Raw genomic sequence first — 17,474 nt, 5'->3', positions numbered from 1 at the left:
AAAATAATCAAATCCTGTTATACCTGTTTTATGTATTTGATATTGGGTAAAGAATTCCTGTGTAAGATGATCAAAACTTCCAACGCAAGGTGTTCCCTGGGTTTTGCATTTCTCTGAGCTCTAACACCCTAGCAAATTCTAGTCAAATGTCATATCATGAATAACCAGAAATAAGTAACACTCATGGAATTAGAGAGATTACAGATTTGACAACATTTAACAGAATTGTATGGCAAAATAAACAACTCATTTGACACACAATGTAGCCCAAACTGCCCAGGATGCATGTGTCACAGTCCAGCTGTGCTTCCCTCAACTCTTATGAACTCAATGTGAAAATTAAAAGCAGTTTCATGTTACGGAGATAAAAAGATTAAGCTTTATGTACTCACATCCAGATTCTTCCAGACCGGTATTGGGAGAAAACAGACTCTCTTGGCTGCTGCAATCTCTAAGGCCCTGCATTCACCTCTCTCCCTCCTTTCCAGGTCTGGCTCCCTCCCACCTTCTTATTGTATAACATCAAGCATCTGAAAAATGACCTGCCTGTAAATGCAGATGGCCTACGATATGCACTAATTCTTTCCTTTCTTTGTTCAGTTCTGTAAGCACTCCAGGTAAGGAAAGAATTTTTCTGTCCGGTATTTCTTTGAGATTCTTTTCTTCAGGGTCAAGAGCAAAGATGGAACGATTTTTCTTTTCATCTTAACCCAAGATGGACTATGTCCTCATTTTAAGGGGAAAAGGGAGAGGGCCACTTCTCTCTGTGTGTCTTTCCTTTCACCCAGCCACTCACTGGAAAGGGTAAATGCTGGAGACCAGCAAGCCGGAGCTAGACTCAGCTGCCTAATTTGAAAAATGTCTGAGACATTTCTCACCCTGGCGGTTAAAACTGACCAGTACCCAACCCTCCGTGGCTCAAAGCCCCAGACTTTGGATTTTTCAGACAAAAACTCCTTTATGACAGCGCTCCCGCTTAGCTACCCAGAACCTGGCCGCGCTGTTTTCTATTCACGGTGGGCCCCGTCAGCCTTGGAAACAAAAACGACAGCTTTGGAAGGCCCGGTTCATCTTCCCAGCCACAAGTGCAGAATTCATGCCTCAACCTCAACTTCTGACAGGCCTCTGGGTTGTCAAAAGCGGAGCTGAGCGCACTCTGGGGCCTGGCTGGAGGGAGACTGCATTTGCAACCTCCCCTTTCAGCTCACCCACCAAACTGTGCACTTAGGAAAGGGCGCACACGGCCCCGCACCCCTGCATGCTCCCTGCACCCAAGAGGAACCTTTTCTTCCTCTTTCCGCCCGCAATTACTAATGCAAAATCTCAGCCCAGGATGAAAGAAGTGACAGGTCACCGCGTGTCCATAATCCCAGCGAGCCCAGCATCCCGCGGGGAGGATGCCGCCTCATCGCCACAATGAACGCGAGGAAGGTTCTCCCCAGGAAACCCGCCAACTAGGAAGGTCCGCACGTCGCCAAACACTGGGATGCTGCTCGCAGAGAGAAGGCGGCTCGCCCCGATCAGTCCACCCGGGTGGTGTGGGGGGCGGGTGTGAACGTCCGTGGAACCAGCCCCCGGCCGGGCCCCGAGCTCACCCTCCGTTGAGCCGGAGCGTTTCCGCGGCCCTTCCGCGAAGCTCAGCGCGGCCTCCGGGGCTGGGGGCCAAGGGCGCGGGTCCCGGCGTCCGGAGCGGGCAGCCCGCCCGCCCGCAGGTCCCCCGCGCCGCCGCGCCCGGCCCGGGAAGAGCCGGCCGCGGCGCCGGAAAGAGGAACCCCACGCGCCGGGCCCTCTCGGGGGGGCGAGGCCACCACCGCCCCCCGCGGCCCCCGCGGCCCCCGCGCGCCTGTACGCGTCGGTACGTGCCACCCGCGGGCTGGGCGCGTCCACACCGCCAACCCGACGTGCGCGCGCCGCCGGCTCCTCCGTGCGCGAACCCGCCGCCGTCCCACCGGGCGCGCGCCTCCAGACCGGGCCGGCGCGAACGCACAGAGGCCGGCGCTGGCGCGGCAGGGGGCTCCCAGCGACCTTGTCTGCCCGGTTCTTCCTCCCCATGAAAACAAATTACACCCCAGGAAATTACCGGGACAAGGGCGGCCACTTCGCGTCCCACCAGGTCTCCAGCCAGAACACAGGTTTGGTGTTTCAGAACGGAAAATCGCGGGCACACACACACACCACACAAAAACCCCAAAGTTGTAAAAATAGGTGCCTGCCAACATTTCCCAATCAGCCTCGCTAGGAAAAGCGGGGCCTCTGTTCTTTGCCCAACCTCCGCGGCAGCCGGTCGGGGGATGTACCTTTGCTGTCAAGGTAGAGTTGATTAACAAACAACTGAGAAAGGCCCGAACAGTGCACAGTCCTGTGGAGCTGTAACTTTACAAACTCTAAAAAAAATTTTCATTTACAGTTGATATACAATAATATATTCGTTTCCGGTGTACAAGGTGAAGGGATTACAAAGTCCAAGTTGCTAGTTGTAACTTAACCTGCAGAAGTGGATGTGACAGCAGGATTTTAGAACCTGGTATGGAAGTCACTCCCAAAAGGGTTAGAGGTTTTATTGCCCTGGAAAAGGTAAAGTAGTTTTGTTTTGATCTAACCTACATGTTTGTTAACTACCTCACTATTCTATATCTATTTAGCAAACAGGGTAATATAGATATGTGCACACAAACACACACATTTTTGTCATGCATTCAAGAAAACAGCGTTTTTGTTTTGTTTTTGTCTACCCTGTTGGTTCCCTCCTCAATTAGTTAAATATATCAATGGGGCACGGTCTTTCAAGATTTCACTTTTTTAAAAAATATATATTTTATTGATTTTTTACAGAGAGGAAGGGAGAGAGATAGAGAATTAGAAACATCGATGAGAGAGAAACATCGATCAGCTGCCTCCTGCACATCTCCTACTGGGGATGTGCCCGCAACCCAGGTACATGCACTTGACCGGAATCGAACCTGGGACCTTTCAGTCCGCAAGCTGACGCTCTATCCACTGAGCCAAACCGGTTTCGGCAAGATTTCACTTTTAATGTGAAATTTAAGCTGGCATAGCTTAAAACGGCAAGATGTTCTACTTGGCCTAAATATCAAGACATTCAGCCCTTTGGGCACTATGGTCAACCTGAGACATTTCCTTTCTTCTTGAGGATTTGAATGGGCCCACATATATGGGAGAAGCACAGTAAGCAAAATTGGAGCTTAGATGTGACATGGAATATTGTGCAGGACTTAAGCGCCCAGTCTCTGGGAAGTAGACCTCTTGAGTTCAAACCCACATCTGTCTTGTGATCCTGTCTTCTTTTACCTTTCTCTGCCCCAGTTTCCTCATCTAGAAAATGGGATTATATGGTATTTACCTCAGAGTTTGCAAAAGAGTAATGGAGATACTGCATTTGAAGTACATAGCACAGTTCTTCCCCAGTAGTGAACCTTACAACAAACATAAGCTACTTTCGTTATTATTTATTGCATTCCCAGGATGCTGTTCAAATATTAAACGATAATAGTTCTTTCCAGGGGCTTGCACTTTGATGACTAAGATAACTGAGTATTTTTCTTGGGGTTTTCCCCAATTATTTCAGTTCCCTTTGTTGTTTCTATAAATAAACTCCAGGAAATTATTAGCAGTTAATCTTTATAACGGGAGGATAGTTTCTAAAATAGTGGTTCTCAAAGTATGATCTGTGGACCCCTAGAGGTTGCAATGTTAAAACTACTTTCATAGGACCTACAGAAGGCCAAGACAGATGGAAACATGTTCAAAGTCACTAATCATCCGAGAGATGCAAATCAAAACGACAATGAGGTACCATCTCACATCTGTCAGAATAGCTGTCATCAACAAATCAACAAATGACAAGTGCTGGCGAGGATGCAGAGAAAAAGGAACCCTTGTGCACTGCTGGTGGGAATGCAGACTGGTACAACCACTGTGGAAAACAGTATGGAGTTTCCTCAAAAAATTAAAAATGGAATTTCCATTTGACCCAGTAATCCCACTTCTAGGAATATATCTCAATAAATCAAAAACACCAATCAGAAAGGATATATGCACCCCTATGTTCATAGCAGAACATTTTATAATAGCTAAGATTTGGAAACAGCCTAAGTGCCCATCAGCAGATGAGTGGATTAAAAACAATGGTACATCTACACAGTGGACTACTACGCTGCTGTAAAAAAGAAGGGACTCTTACCTTTTGCAACAGCATGGGTGGACCTGGAGAGCATTATGCTAAGCGAAATAAGCCAGTTGGAGAAAGATAAATATCACATGATCTCACTCATTTGTGGAATATAATGAACAACATAAACTGATGAACCAAAATAGAGCTAGAGAAAAAAATATATTTTAGAATATAATAAAAGTAATCCTGTTATTTGCAGATTTTTAATATTTCCTATTCCTACAACTTTTGTGATATTATGTTAGTATAGTTTTGGTAATATTATATTTTAATTCTTTTTTCTTGAAATATTAATTTTTATTGCATGTAATATTATATTTAAAATCGTTTTTCTTGAAATATTAATGTTTATTGCATGTAACATTATTATACTTAAGATTGTTTTTCTTGAAATAAAAAAAAATTCCCTGAATGCAAGGGAACAAAAGTGAAAAAACAAACAAAAAAAATACTATCACAATAATACTAGAATGTTAGTTGTCTTCACTATACAGGTATTTGCTCTGATGGTGCAAAAGTCTTGGTGGGTAAAACTGATGACACTTAGCATGCATCCAAGCAGTGGAACAAAATTGACTTGGTAGTCACCACCATACACTTAAAGTAAAAACAAACATACCGAAGTGTCACAGAAGGAAGCCCCCTTCAGAATGGAAGGGAAAGTGCACAGAGCACTCCTGCATACCCAGGTGTGGTGGTTGTCAGGAGGCAACGCTCTTGGGCGATGGTTTGCAATGCAAAACAGCTAGCTGCTTTTTTTAATGGAACATCACCATTTTACTTGAAAGAACTGACAAACTGATTCCACAAGCATGGGTATTTGGCAGTCATTTTCTCCCAAATGAATGAAATGAGCCTATCATTTCAAGGAAAACAACTGAGAGTGTTTGTCGCCAATGGTAAAATTCAGACTTCCAAGTGAAAAATCAGATTTTTGAAAAGACTGCATTTGCCACTATGAGTTTGACAACATCCCAATATTTAAATATTTTTCTGATGAAATCAGTGGTCATACTAACAATCTTATTTTAAAAATATGTGGTATACTGATAGACTGATTGTGGCAAAATAAGAAATATATACTTGGCCTTTTCTCCAGTTCATGACTGAGACTTCTAAAACCTTTGTAAAGTCCCAAATGATAGGAGTGATAAGATCATCCCTTGTTCTAATATTTGGTCTTTGTTCCTGACAAAACGCTCCTACTCTTTGGGTTTCTTGATAATTTTTAAAATATATTTTTATTGATTTCAAAGAGGAAGAGAGAAGGATAGAAACATCAGTGATGAGAGAGAATCATTAATCAGCTACCTCCTGCATGCCCAACACCAGGGAATGAACCCACAACCTGGGCATGTGCCCTGACCAGGAATTGAACCCATAACCTTCTGGTTTATAGGTCAGTGTTCAACCACTGAACCACGCTGGCCAGGCTGGGTTGCTTAATAATTTTTAAGAACTGTACATGGGTTTGAAAACTGCTATTCTAAAATAACTGCTATTCTTTTACCAAATTCTTAATGGTAAAAGAAAAATATACCAGATTCTTTTACCCTCTATAACTGCCAAGTGTGCATCTTTAAAGTCAAAGCTAACAGTGCCTGAGCTGGAGGTGGCACTGGGGAATGACAGAAATTAACCACTAACCAAAAAGTATTGCCATCTGTTTGAACCAAACCTGTGCATTAATCAAATTGATACTTTTAGAAAAACCCAGATGCCTCTTATAGAGAGCGTGGGTTATATGAACAACCATCATCCCATGAGAGTAGGAATTTGCCATTTCATCTGAACATTCTATGGTATTGAGATTTTATAGAGAGTTCGTTTATGTTGCTTTCAGACCTAGTAGCTGCTTTCTCCAGCTCAGCCTTCAAGATGGGGAAATCCTTCACCAATTTCATGTGCAAGGAGGACTTGCATCCCGCCTCCACATCCCATATCAAGAAAGTATGGATGGCAGAACAAAAAAAATTCTGTATAATAAAAGAGAAACATGTGAATTGACTGTTCCTCTGCTACACTCACCAGCCAATCAGGAATGAGTATGCAAATTAACCCATCAAAGATGCAGCTTGGGGGGACATGGCTCCCTCGGTCACTCCTTTGAGGGGACGTGGCTCCCTCTGTCGCAGGGCGGAGAGCAGAGCAGGAGGGCCAGAGGCTTGGGGGGCCGTGGCTCTCTCGGTCGCTCCCAGTGTGGGGAGCACCAGGAATGCTGGGAATCGTAGTTCTGGTGGCAGATGGATCTCCTAGACACTAGAGCAGCTGTGGGCAAACTACGGCCAGTTTGAAATGAATAAAACTAAAAAAAAAAAGACCATACCCTTTTATGTAATGATGTTTACTTTGAATTTATATTAGTTCACACAAACACTCCATCCATGCTTTTGTTCCGGCCCTCTGGTCCAGTTTAAGAACCCATTGTGGCCCTCGAGTCAAAAAGTTTGCCCACCCCTGCACTAGAGCAAAGTAGCCTGGAGCAAGTTACTGTTACGGTGGGGGATGGAGGGAAAGCAAAGGTGAGAGACATAAGTAAAATCAGAGTGTCTAGTTTAAATTAAAGGGAAGGTATTCTAAAACTTCCAGGAAATCTCCACCAATGAAGCAAAGAAAAAAAAAACACCTCTATTATTCTGTGAGCAACAAACCAAACTGGGTTGAGGGGGTCTCAGACAATTCGCTCATATGATTGCAAAGACAGACAGAAACGCTCGGATTGGAGAGGGCTCCCTGAAGGCTCCCAGATTGGAGAGGAGCACCGGGTCCCTAGTCATATGATAAGAAGCAACAAGAATTAATGAAAAAATATCTTAAAGAACAAGAATCATATGATAATAGATTGCTTATGGGAGATGAGCATATAAAGAATGGTCTTAATTTCATGTATGAAGCCCCACCATGAGCTAAAAATGAAAATGAAGAGAAAGAAGAAACAGGAGAGACTGAATACAAATTTGAATGGCAGAAAGGAGCGCCACAAGAAAAATATGCCAAAGATGACATGAACATCCAAGATCAGCCCTTTGGTCTTCAGATTCGAAATGTGAGGTGCATTAAATGTCACAAATGGGGTCATGTCAACACAGATCAGGAATTTCCTTTGTTTGGTCTTTCTGGAATCAATGCAAGTTCAGTTCCCACCCCTGGCTCAGGACCATCAATGCACCCTCTGGAGCCAATAGCGGAGGTGAGAGACAGTGGGTTTGCACTGAAATGAAATGTACTCTGCAGAAACTTGACCGCAAATGATTCATCATAGCAATATGTTGCAAGTGAGGGTGAAGAAGATCCAGAAGTCTGATCTTTAAAGTTACTAACGACCAAACAAAAGCAGAAACTTCCCAGGAAATAGGATCGACTTGAGAAGGAACACAAGAAAAAGAAAAAAGGTAGAAAAAGCTTCAGAAGAGTAGAAATAAACACAAACACAAATCTTCCTCCCCCCCCTTCCTTCTCCTACTCTTCCTCCCCCTCTTCCTACTCCTCTTCCTTCTCCTCCTTCAGTGAGACTTCAGAAAGCAGCAGTGAGAGTGACAACAAAGGAAAAAAATACAAAAGAAAGAAAAACAAATGTTCAAGAAAGAAAAACAGTGATATGGGAGAAAAGGACAAGTCTATGAAGAGAAAACTTTATGAAGAACTTTCTAGCAATCACTGTAATAAGGAAAAAGTCAAGGAAGAGCCTAGATTTTTTAAAACAAGAGAGTTCTAGGGAGACTAGCAAATGAAATTATTTTGATTTCGACAAAAAGCCCAGGAGCCATAACCACAGCCCAGAGAACAGAGGATCTGAAAGAAATGAGAGGAGCAGGAGAAGCCGAAGCAGAAGTCATAGTAGTTACAAGGAAAGGAACGTAAGAAAATGGTCTTAGCAGAGTCCCAGTGAAGAGTGGAATACAAGAAATGATGCCAGAAGCCACGGCACAGATATATACAGAGGAGGAAAAATGGACAGAGGAAACTCGGGAGATAAGCATACTAGAGTGACACACAGAGAATGAAGCAGTAGAGAGAATAGAGACTGCATGTGACAATTAGCTGGGAATAAAAATATCTCTTCTTATCAAATACTTTTAGCAAGGGCTAATATGTACTATTGTCTTTCTAATAAAAAAGCTCTCTTTTAGTTTTCCATCTCTGTAAACTGCCATATCAAGGAAAAACTACATGAATCTCATAAGAATGAACTTTGCAAATATTTGTAAGTAATCTGTTTTGGAGCTGTAAAAATATTTTCTATTGATAAGTATTTTTGTGTCCTCTATACCAGATTTAAAAAACACACAAACACCATAAACTCTGGGGAAAAAAGATTTTACAAGTTTCTCTCCAGTTCTTTATTTTGAGTCAAGCATGTATGGATTTGGAGTCCTTTGGCGTCAGTGCTATAAGTGGACATTCTTTTTCTTCTTGCCTCTTCCCTAACCCTTGCTATGCCATAGAAAGGCTCCTCATTCTGCATGTCAGCTGGGGCAGGAGACAGTTCCCACAATACCCTTGTTTCTGATTCCATCTCAGTGGACACCAGCCACTCATAGGCTTCCTTGGGGTTTCTTTGAAAGAAGTGGGTGGAAATTATTTCTCAGCCACCCTGGTTTTTAAAGCTAATGGTAAATTACTCACCGAGAGAGCATATCCCATTTCCTTTTTCTGATCCCACTGAAAAATTGCTCTTGGCTCCTTTGATGGGCGTATGAGGAGATGCTTACCAGAGTTGAAATGAGATTTTGTCCAGGTTAAGGCTTTAGGAAAGCTGTGGTGGCCATAACCAGGCATCTGTATGTAGTTCTAGATCTATGAAATGTTTACTTAATTAGAGGGCTCTTCTCAGCAGACATGTTGTTAGAGCAGGGGTTATACAAACCCACACAAGTTGATTTCCCTTTGCAATTTATAGATGGCTGTGCAAGTCAAAGGTTGTTTTTGTTTTTTGTTTTTGTTATTTTTACCAGTAAATGGCTGACAGAAACAGGATGGAGCCCATGCTCTGGTCCTCAGAAAATCTCTAGTGAGTTTATTATGGCCTTTATGTTTTTTTCCACTATATTTTTATTTTTTAAATATTACTTTGTATTAGTTTCAGGTGTACACCATAGTGGTTAGAGAATCATATACTTTACAAAGTGTTTCCCCTGATATTTTCAGTACCCACTGGCACCATACACAGTTATTACAATATTATTGACTATATTCTCTATGCTGTACTTTACATCCCTGTAACTATTTTGTAACTACCAATTTGTACTTCTTAATCCCTTTAGCATTTTCAACCAGCCTCCCACCCACCAACCCTCTGGAAATTATTAGTCTGTTCTCTGTTTCTATGAGTCTGTTTCAATTTTGTTTGTTCATTTATTTTGTTCTTTAGAATCACATATACTAGTAAGTGAAATCATATGATATTTATCTTTCTTTGACTGACTTATTTCACTTAGCATAATACCCTCTAGGTCCATTCATGCTGTCACACATGGTAATACTGCATTCTTTTTTATGGCCAAGTAATATTCCATTGTATATGTGTATCACCACTTTTGATGGGCACTTGGTTTGCTTCCTTAGCTTGGCTATTATAAGTAATGCTGTAGAGAACATAGGGGTGCATATATTTTTTGGAATTAGTGTTTTGGGTTTCTTTGGATATATATCCAGAAGTGGAATCACTAGGTCATAAAACAGGGCCACTTTTAATTTGTTGAGTAGTCTCCATACTGTTTTCCATAATGGCTACACCAATCTGCATTCCCACCAGCAGTGCATCAGGGTTTCCTTTTTCTACACTGTTGCCAACACTTGTTTATTGATTTATTGATAACTAGAGGCCCGGTGCATGAAATTAGTGCACAGGTAGGGTCCCTAGCCCTGGCCAGTGATCAGAGCCAATTGGGCCTTCAGGCTGTCAGCTGGGGCCTTCCTTCATTCCGTGTCGCCCCCTGGTGGTCAGCACATGTCATGGCGATCGATCGAACTCCTGGTCTCCTGGTCAAACTCCCAAGGGGACAATTTGCATATTAGGCTTTTATATGTATAGATAGCCATTCTAACAGGTATGAGGTGATGTCTCATTGTGGTTTTAATTTGCATTTCTCTGATAATTAGTGACGTTGAACATCTTTTCATATGTTTCTTGGCCATCTGAATGTCCTCTTTGGAGAAGTGTCTGTTAGGTCCTCTGTTCTTTTTTTAATTGGATATGTTGTTTTTTTGGTGTTAAGTTCTTTATAAATTTTGGATAGTAATTATGGACAGTTGTTTTCTCTAATATGTTAATAATGTGTCCTAAATTTGCTAAAATATGATAGGGCTTCACATTTGTGAAAATTCACCAAAAGAATTTAAGTCAGAGGCATTTTTAAGACCTATATTTTGAACTGTTGAAAATATATTTTAAATATTCCTAAAATGAAGGAATCCAAAAAGGTGTGAATTCTTGAGATGGAAAGAGACCACAGACATGCCCAAGGTTAGACTACATTTCAAATATACTTGGATAAGGATAGAAAATTATATTTGGAAGTAAAGTGACCACACAGAGTATGTTTGGACTATGTGATTGGGCCAATTAGATGTACACAGAAATGATCTAAGCCAGCAGACGCCAACCGGTGGTCTGCGGACCACTGGTGGTCCATGAGGTCTGAAAAGTTGGCGACTGCTGGTTTAAGGAAACCTTTGGAGCAGTGGTTGCCAACCGGTGGTCTGCAGACCACTAGTGGTCCATGAGGTCCGAAAGGTTGGCGACCACTGATCTAAGCCATCTATAGGACTCACTCTTAAGAACATGCCATATGTTCCAGAATGGAAGCAGCTGTGATCCCTGAGTCACCATTTGGAGGAAAGTTGCAGTACCTGCACAGAATAAGATGAGCAAGAAATCAGTATTCACTGTGCTAAGCCAAGGACAGTTCAGGGTATATGCCTTATACAGCACAGCCTATCCTAATACAATATCCTAGTCTAGTGATAAGAACACTGGTTTCAGAGTCAGTAGACTTAGGTTCAGTGAGGTTGAACTATAAGAAAGTGCTGATAATTAGTAGTATTTAATATTCAAGAATGGCAATTTCATATAATTCATACTAATAGTTCCTCCTCTGTAACCAGCTAGATATGTAGCATTGAATAATCCACAAATCCCATTTTGATCTCATTTTCTTCATGTATTAAAATCAGACCTAATAGACCTCTTAAAACAACCCACCCAATAACAGCAGAATACACATTCTTCTCAAGGGTACGTAGAACATCCTTTAAGACATATATGCTATATGCTAAGCTGTAAAACAAACCTTAATAAGTTTTAAAGAATAGATGTTATACAAAGTATGGTCTCTAACTACAATGGGATTAAAATAGAAATCAATAACAGCAGGAAATTTGGAAAATGCACAAAATTAAATTAAATATACTCTTCAATAATAATAAGAAACCACAAGAAATTAGAAAATACTTTCAAATAAATAAAAAAGGAAAGCACAACATACCCAAACATATGGAATACACGGAAAGCATGCTCAGAACTTTATAGTCACAGATGGGAACATTATAAAATAAAACGATCTCAAATTCAACCTAACTTTTCTTTTTGTTGTTGTTAATCTCACCTAAGAATTTTTTTTCCATTGATTTTTAGAGAATGGAAGGGAGAGGAAGAGACACAGAGAGAGAAACATTGATGTGAGAGAGACACATGGATTGGTGGCCTCCTGCACGTGCTCCAACTGGGGATTGAACCTGCACCCCAGGTACAACCGAGGACCCTTCAGTCCATGGGCCAATGCCCTAACCATTGAGCAAACCGGCTAGGGCTAACCTATCATCTTAAGAAACAAACAAAAAAAGATCAGCAAACTAAACCCAAAACAAGAAAAAACAAAGAAATAATAAATATTAGAGTGAAAATAAGAGAAACTAGAAAAACAATAGAGAAAATAACAAAACAAAAAATTGATTCTTTGAAAAGATCAGCAAAGTTGATGCACCTTTTTCTAGACTGACCAAGAAAGAAAGAGAAAGGAATCAAATTACTAAAAGCAGGAATCAAAGGGGGAACATTACTACCAAACTTATGGAAACAAAAAGGATTATAAGCAAATATTATGAACAATTAATTGTATGTGAACAAATTAATGGAATAGACAAATTTCTAGAGAGACATAGACTACCTAAAATTGACTCACTAAGTAACAGAAAATATGAATAGATATATAACAAGTGAGAGATTGAATTAGTAATTTTAAAATTTTCTACAAAGAAAAGATCAAGCCGAGGTGACTTCACAGTTGAATTCTACATCTAAAGAAGAATCCATACCAATACTTAACAAACTTTTTTAAAAACCAGAAGAGGATGGTGGGATATATCTCAATGCATTCTATGAGGCCAATATTACCCTGATCTCAAAACTAGACATAGACATCATAAGAAAAATATAGACCAATATCTCTTATGACTACGCACACACACACACACACACACACACACACACACACACACAAACCCCTCAAAAAATTCAAGCAAATTGAACCCAGCAATATATATAAAGAATTATATATCATGACCAAGTGGGATGTATCCCAAGAATGCAAAGTCGTTTTAACATCTGAAGAATAATGTAATATATCATATCAATAGAATAAAAGACAAATCATAGAATAAATAGGAGCAGAAAAAGCATTTGACAAATTTCAATTCTCCTTCATAATAAGCACTTACGACAAAAACATGAACTTTCTCATCCTGATAAATTGCATCTATAAAACCTCACTGAAGTACCATACTTAACGATGAAAGACTGAAACTCCCTCCCACCCCAAATCAGGAACAAAACAAGGGTTTTTGCTTTCATCACTTCTATTTAACATTTTACTATAGGTTTTAGGTAGGACACTTAGACAAGAAAAAAAATAGAAGTATTGTCAAAATTTGTGATGGAGACCTTAACCTAGACAGGAATCTGGAGGGCCAGTGGAAGGAGCTCTCACACCCTGTGTCAGTCACAGAATCTCTACAAGAAGATCTCTAGGTTTACAACAGGGTATAACACGGCTGTGGGTATAACAGCCCTGCCCCTTAACATCCTCTCCCCTCTGTCAAAAGGGTCTTCCAGCTTCCTCTTGCTCTCTTTTAGTACATGGCTCCCCATGGCTGCATGTACTGGGTTGCAATCCTTTCTTTTTCCCAAATAAATTGCTTTGGTGAGGGAATACTTATTTGACCTTTGTTTATAGTTGACAATATTTATATTGGAAAGGAAGAAGTAAAACTCTATTTTCAGATGACATGATAGAAATTCCTAAGGACTTCACTAAAAAAAACCTGCTAGAACTAAAAATGAGTTGAACAAAATTATAGGATGTACACCCATTTAAAAAATCAATTGTATTTTTATAAACTAGCAATGAACAACCCAAAAATGAAATTAAGAGAACAATTCTAGAGGAGAACCAAGATGTTGCTGTAGAAAAATGCCTCCCACAATCACATCAAAATTACAACTAAAATACAGAACAACCATCATTCAGAACCACCTGACATCTGGCTGAATGGAGGGCCTACAACTATAGAAGTAAAGAAGAAAGTACATTGAGATGGTAAGAGGAGCAGAGGTGCTGAACAGGCTGGTTCAATGCCCATGTTTGGCATTTTTTTAGTCAAGAGAGATATCTCTGCTGTGGAGGCCTCCCATGAGAAGCAAGGGATCCCAGCCACACACCAGAGCCCCAGCCCAGAGTTCCAGAGCTGGGAAGAGAAGTCCCCCATAACTTAGAGCTGTAAAAATCAGTGGGGATTGTGGCTGAGTGACACAGAGGCTGCCAGAGTCCCAGGCTAGAATAAAAAAGACAACAGCAAGTGTTGATGAGTTGTGGAGAAATGCAACACTCATACATTGCTGTTGAGACTATAAAATGGTGCAGTTGCTTTGGAAAACTTCTTGGTTCCTCAAAATGTTAAACATAGAGTTACCATATAACCCAGCAACTTAACTCCTAGATATATACCCAAGATAAATGAAAACATATGTCTATTCAAAAACTTGTACATGAATGTGAATATTCACAACGTCACTATTTATAATAGCCAAAGAGTAAACAACACAAATGTTCATCAGATGATGAATGAATAAACAAAAAGTGTATATCCATACAGTAGAATATGACTTGGCTGAAAAGAAAAAAGGAACAGAGTACTGATACAACATGGATGCACCTTGAAAACATTATGCTAATTGAAAGAAGCCAGACACAAAGGACCCTTTATTGTATGCTTCCATTTATATGAAATGTCAAAAATAGGCATATCTATAAAGTAAGAAATTAGATTAGTGGTTGCCTGGGGCTGGAGTGGGGGTCAGGAATTGGGAATGACTAGTAGATATAGGGTTTCTTTTGGGGGTGATGAAAATATTCCACAATTGGGCTGTGGTGATTACTTTTAGCTGTTTAACTGTACGCTTTCAATGAATGAGCTGTAGAGTATGTGAAATATGTCTCAATAAAAATGTTATTAAACGGTGATGTGCAGTGGTTTTTAAAAATGTATTGCATATATTGCAATTCACTTCATTGTGGTTATCTAGTGAACAAAATGGTAGCTGGAAAGAATGCTCAGCTAACAGGAGATGTGATTTCCATTCTGGCTTTGAGGTAGACTCTGGGAAATCACTTAAATTCTGGGCTCCAGTTTTCTAATATGAAAACAGCCTGTTTTTAAATGATTTCTGTGTTCCTTTCCTGCACTAACAGCCTGTCATTCTGTGGAAGTTAGATGTGAATCTTTATAGAGCTGTAGGGAATATATATTTATGTCTGAGTTTAAGTCCTATAACAAAGTAGCAAAGTGTAGAATGAGGGGGAAAAAAGTCAGAAACATTCATCTAAGAAAAAAAATAGGAGAAATAAGGAGAAAAAAATAAGAAATGAGTAAGTAGATTTTTTTGTATATGTGGCACATAGTTAGATAATTAAGTATCCATCTAGTTGGTTGAACTAAAAATTAACTCAAAATGGATTAAAGACTTGAACATAAAACCTGAAACTATAAAAATACAGGGTGAGGCAAAAGTAGGTTTGCAGTTGTTCATATGGAAAATCATACAATAATAAGTAGTAATTCAAGAATAAATTCTATGTTTTACATAGTCACAATTGTAAATCTACTTTTGCCACACCCTGTACATAGAAGAAGACATAGGCAGTAAGTTCCTTGACATCAGTCTTAACAATGTTTTTGTGGATTTGATTCCAATGGCAAGGGAAACAAAAGCAAAAATAAACATGTGGGACTACATCAAACAAAAAAAGCTTTTGCACAGCACAGGGAACAATCAACAAAACCAAAAGGCAGCCTACTGAATGGGAAAAGATATTTGCAAATGATGCATTTGATAAGGAATTAATATCCAAAATATATTAAAAAAAACTCATACAACTCAACAACAGATATACAACCTAATTAATAAATGGCAGAGAATCTGAAAATATATTTTTCCCAAAGAAGTCATACATATGGATTGCATGAAAAGATAGTCAACATAACTAATTATTAGGGAAATGCAAATCAAAACCACAATAAGATATCATCTCACACCTGTTAGAATAGCTTTTATCAAAAAGGTAAAAAACAACAATGTTGGAGAGTATGTGGAAAAAGGGAACCCTCACACACAGTTGTTGGGGATGTATATTAATATAGTCAGTATGAAAATGAGTATGGAGGTTCCTAAAAAATTAAGAATAGGTCTATAATATGATCCAACAATTTCTTTTCTGGGTATTTATGTGAAGAATATGCAAACATTAATTCGAAAATATATTGCATATCGATGTTCATTGCGTTATTTACAATAGCCAAGATATGGAAACAACCTAAGTGTCCATTGATGGATAAATGGATAAAGAAGATGTTGTATTTATATACAATTGAATATTATTCAGTTTTTAAAAAGGTGAAGTCCTGCTATTTGTTATAGTATGGACCTAAAGGGTATTATGCTAAGTGAAATAAGTCAGATGGAAAAAGACAGATACTGTGTGATTTCACTCATCCTATATAATAAAAGCCTAATATGCTAAGTGTCCCGTCAACTGGTCGGACATTCAACCAATCAAAGTATAATATGCTAATGATATGCTGAGGCCGCTACAACTGCTCACTATGACAGCACTGACCATCGGGGCAGACACTCTGACCAGTAGGTTAGCTTGCTGCTGGGGTCCAGCCGATTGGGACTGAGCAAGATGGCCGGACACACCCTGGAGCCCCCCCGCAGCCCTCCCTGGCTGGCCAACCTCCTGCATCCCTCCCTGGCCCCGATTGTGCACCGGTGGGTTCCCTCGGCCTGGCCTGTTCCCTCTCACAAACCGGTGCCCCTCAGGGGATGTTGGAGAGCTGGTTTTGGCCCGATCCCACAGGCCAGGCCAAGGTACCCCACTGGTGCATGAATTTGTGCACCGCACTTCTAGCCTATATAATAAAAGCCTAAACAACCATTATGGCGAACGACGAGAATGACCAGTCGCTATGATGTACACTGACCACCAGGGGACAGATGCTTAATGCAGGAGCTGCCCCCTGGTGGTCAGTGTGCTCCCACAGGGGGAGCTGTTCAGCCAGAAGCTGGGCTCATGGCTGGCGAGTGCAGCTGCCAAGGCAGGAGCCTCTTCCAACTCTGCGGCAGCAGGCACAGTGGGCCAGGATGAACGTGAGTGGCACCCAGCCCTGGATTGGGTTCCTCCCTGGCCGCCTGCCACTTCACACACTGCTACATCCCCCGAAGGGTCCCGGACTGCAAGATGTTGCAGGCTGGGCTGAGGGAACCTCCCCGCCCCCCAGTGCATGGATTTCGTGCACCGGGCCTCTAGCGTGGAATATAAAAACAAAACAAACAAGAAAACAAAAACAAATTCATAGAGGCAAACAACAGGTTGGTGGTTATTAGAGGGAAAGAGGGGTGACAGAGGATTAAAAGGGTAAAGGGGGTCAGTTGTAAGGTAACATGGAAACTAGGTTTTGGTGGTACACATGATGTAGTATATACAGGTGTTCAATTATAATGTTGCACACCTGAAGCTAATGCTAGCTAAAAAAAATACAGATATACTATTTTCTCTTCAATCATGGAAGGACGGGACCTATTTTTATGTCTCTTACTTATAAGAATTAAAATAAAGTTATTACATTTCTCATTCAGGGCATGCTGCTTGGAACAGAGCAGTGGGACCATCTCTTATAGTAAAGTAAAGTAGTGCTAGGTTGACACTTTGAAAAATAGGTTCTA

General features: G+C 40.6%; 2 protein-coding genes and 1 pseudogene across 7 annotated transcripts in view; 2 read left to right on the top strand and 1 right to left on the bottom strand.

Annotated features, from left to right (window-relative positions):
* Positions 1-1,831, bottom strand: part of CHST10 (carbohydrate sulfotransferase 10) — a 31,347-nt gene extending 29,516 nt beyond the window's left edge. For 3 of the 6 annotated variants that reach the window (XM_059659138.1, XM_059659134.1, XM_059659136.1), the window contains exon 1: positions 1,596-1,831. The gene's annotated coding sequence lies outside the window, so the exon portion shown is untranslated. The other 3 variants (XM_059659140.1, XM_059659135.1, XM_059659137.1) reach the window with 1 other exon arrangement.
* Positions 1,417-17,474, top strand: part of LOC132213931 (uncharacterized) — a 41,719-nt gene continuing 25,661 nt past the window's right edge. Inside the window, exons 1-2 of the mRNA XM_059660803.1 lie at positions 1,417-1,431; positions 1,637-2,132. Coding sequence (XP_059516786.1) covers positions 1,417-1,431; positions 1,637-2,132 — 511 coding nt within the window. The remainder of the gene's footprint in view (positions 1,432-1,636; positions 2,133-17,474) is intronic.
* On the top strand, positions 6,018-8,474 carry LOC132213084 (corepressor interacting with RBPJ 1-like; annotated as a pseudogene).

Source organism: Myotis daubentonii, chromosome 12 (assembly GCF_963259705.1).
Source record: "Myotis daubentonii chromosome 12, mMyoDau2.1, whole genome shotgun sequence".
NCBI lineage: Eukaryota > Metazoa > Chordata > Mammalia > Chiroptera > Vespertilionidae > Myotis > Myotis daubentonii.
This window is presented reverse-complemented; position numbering and strand designations above follow the sequence as displayed.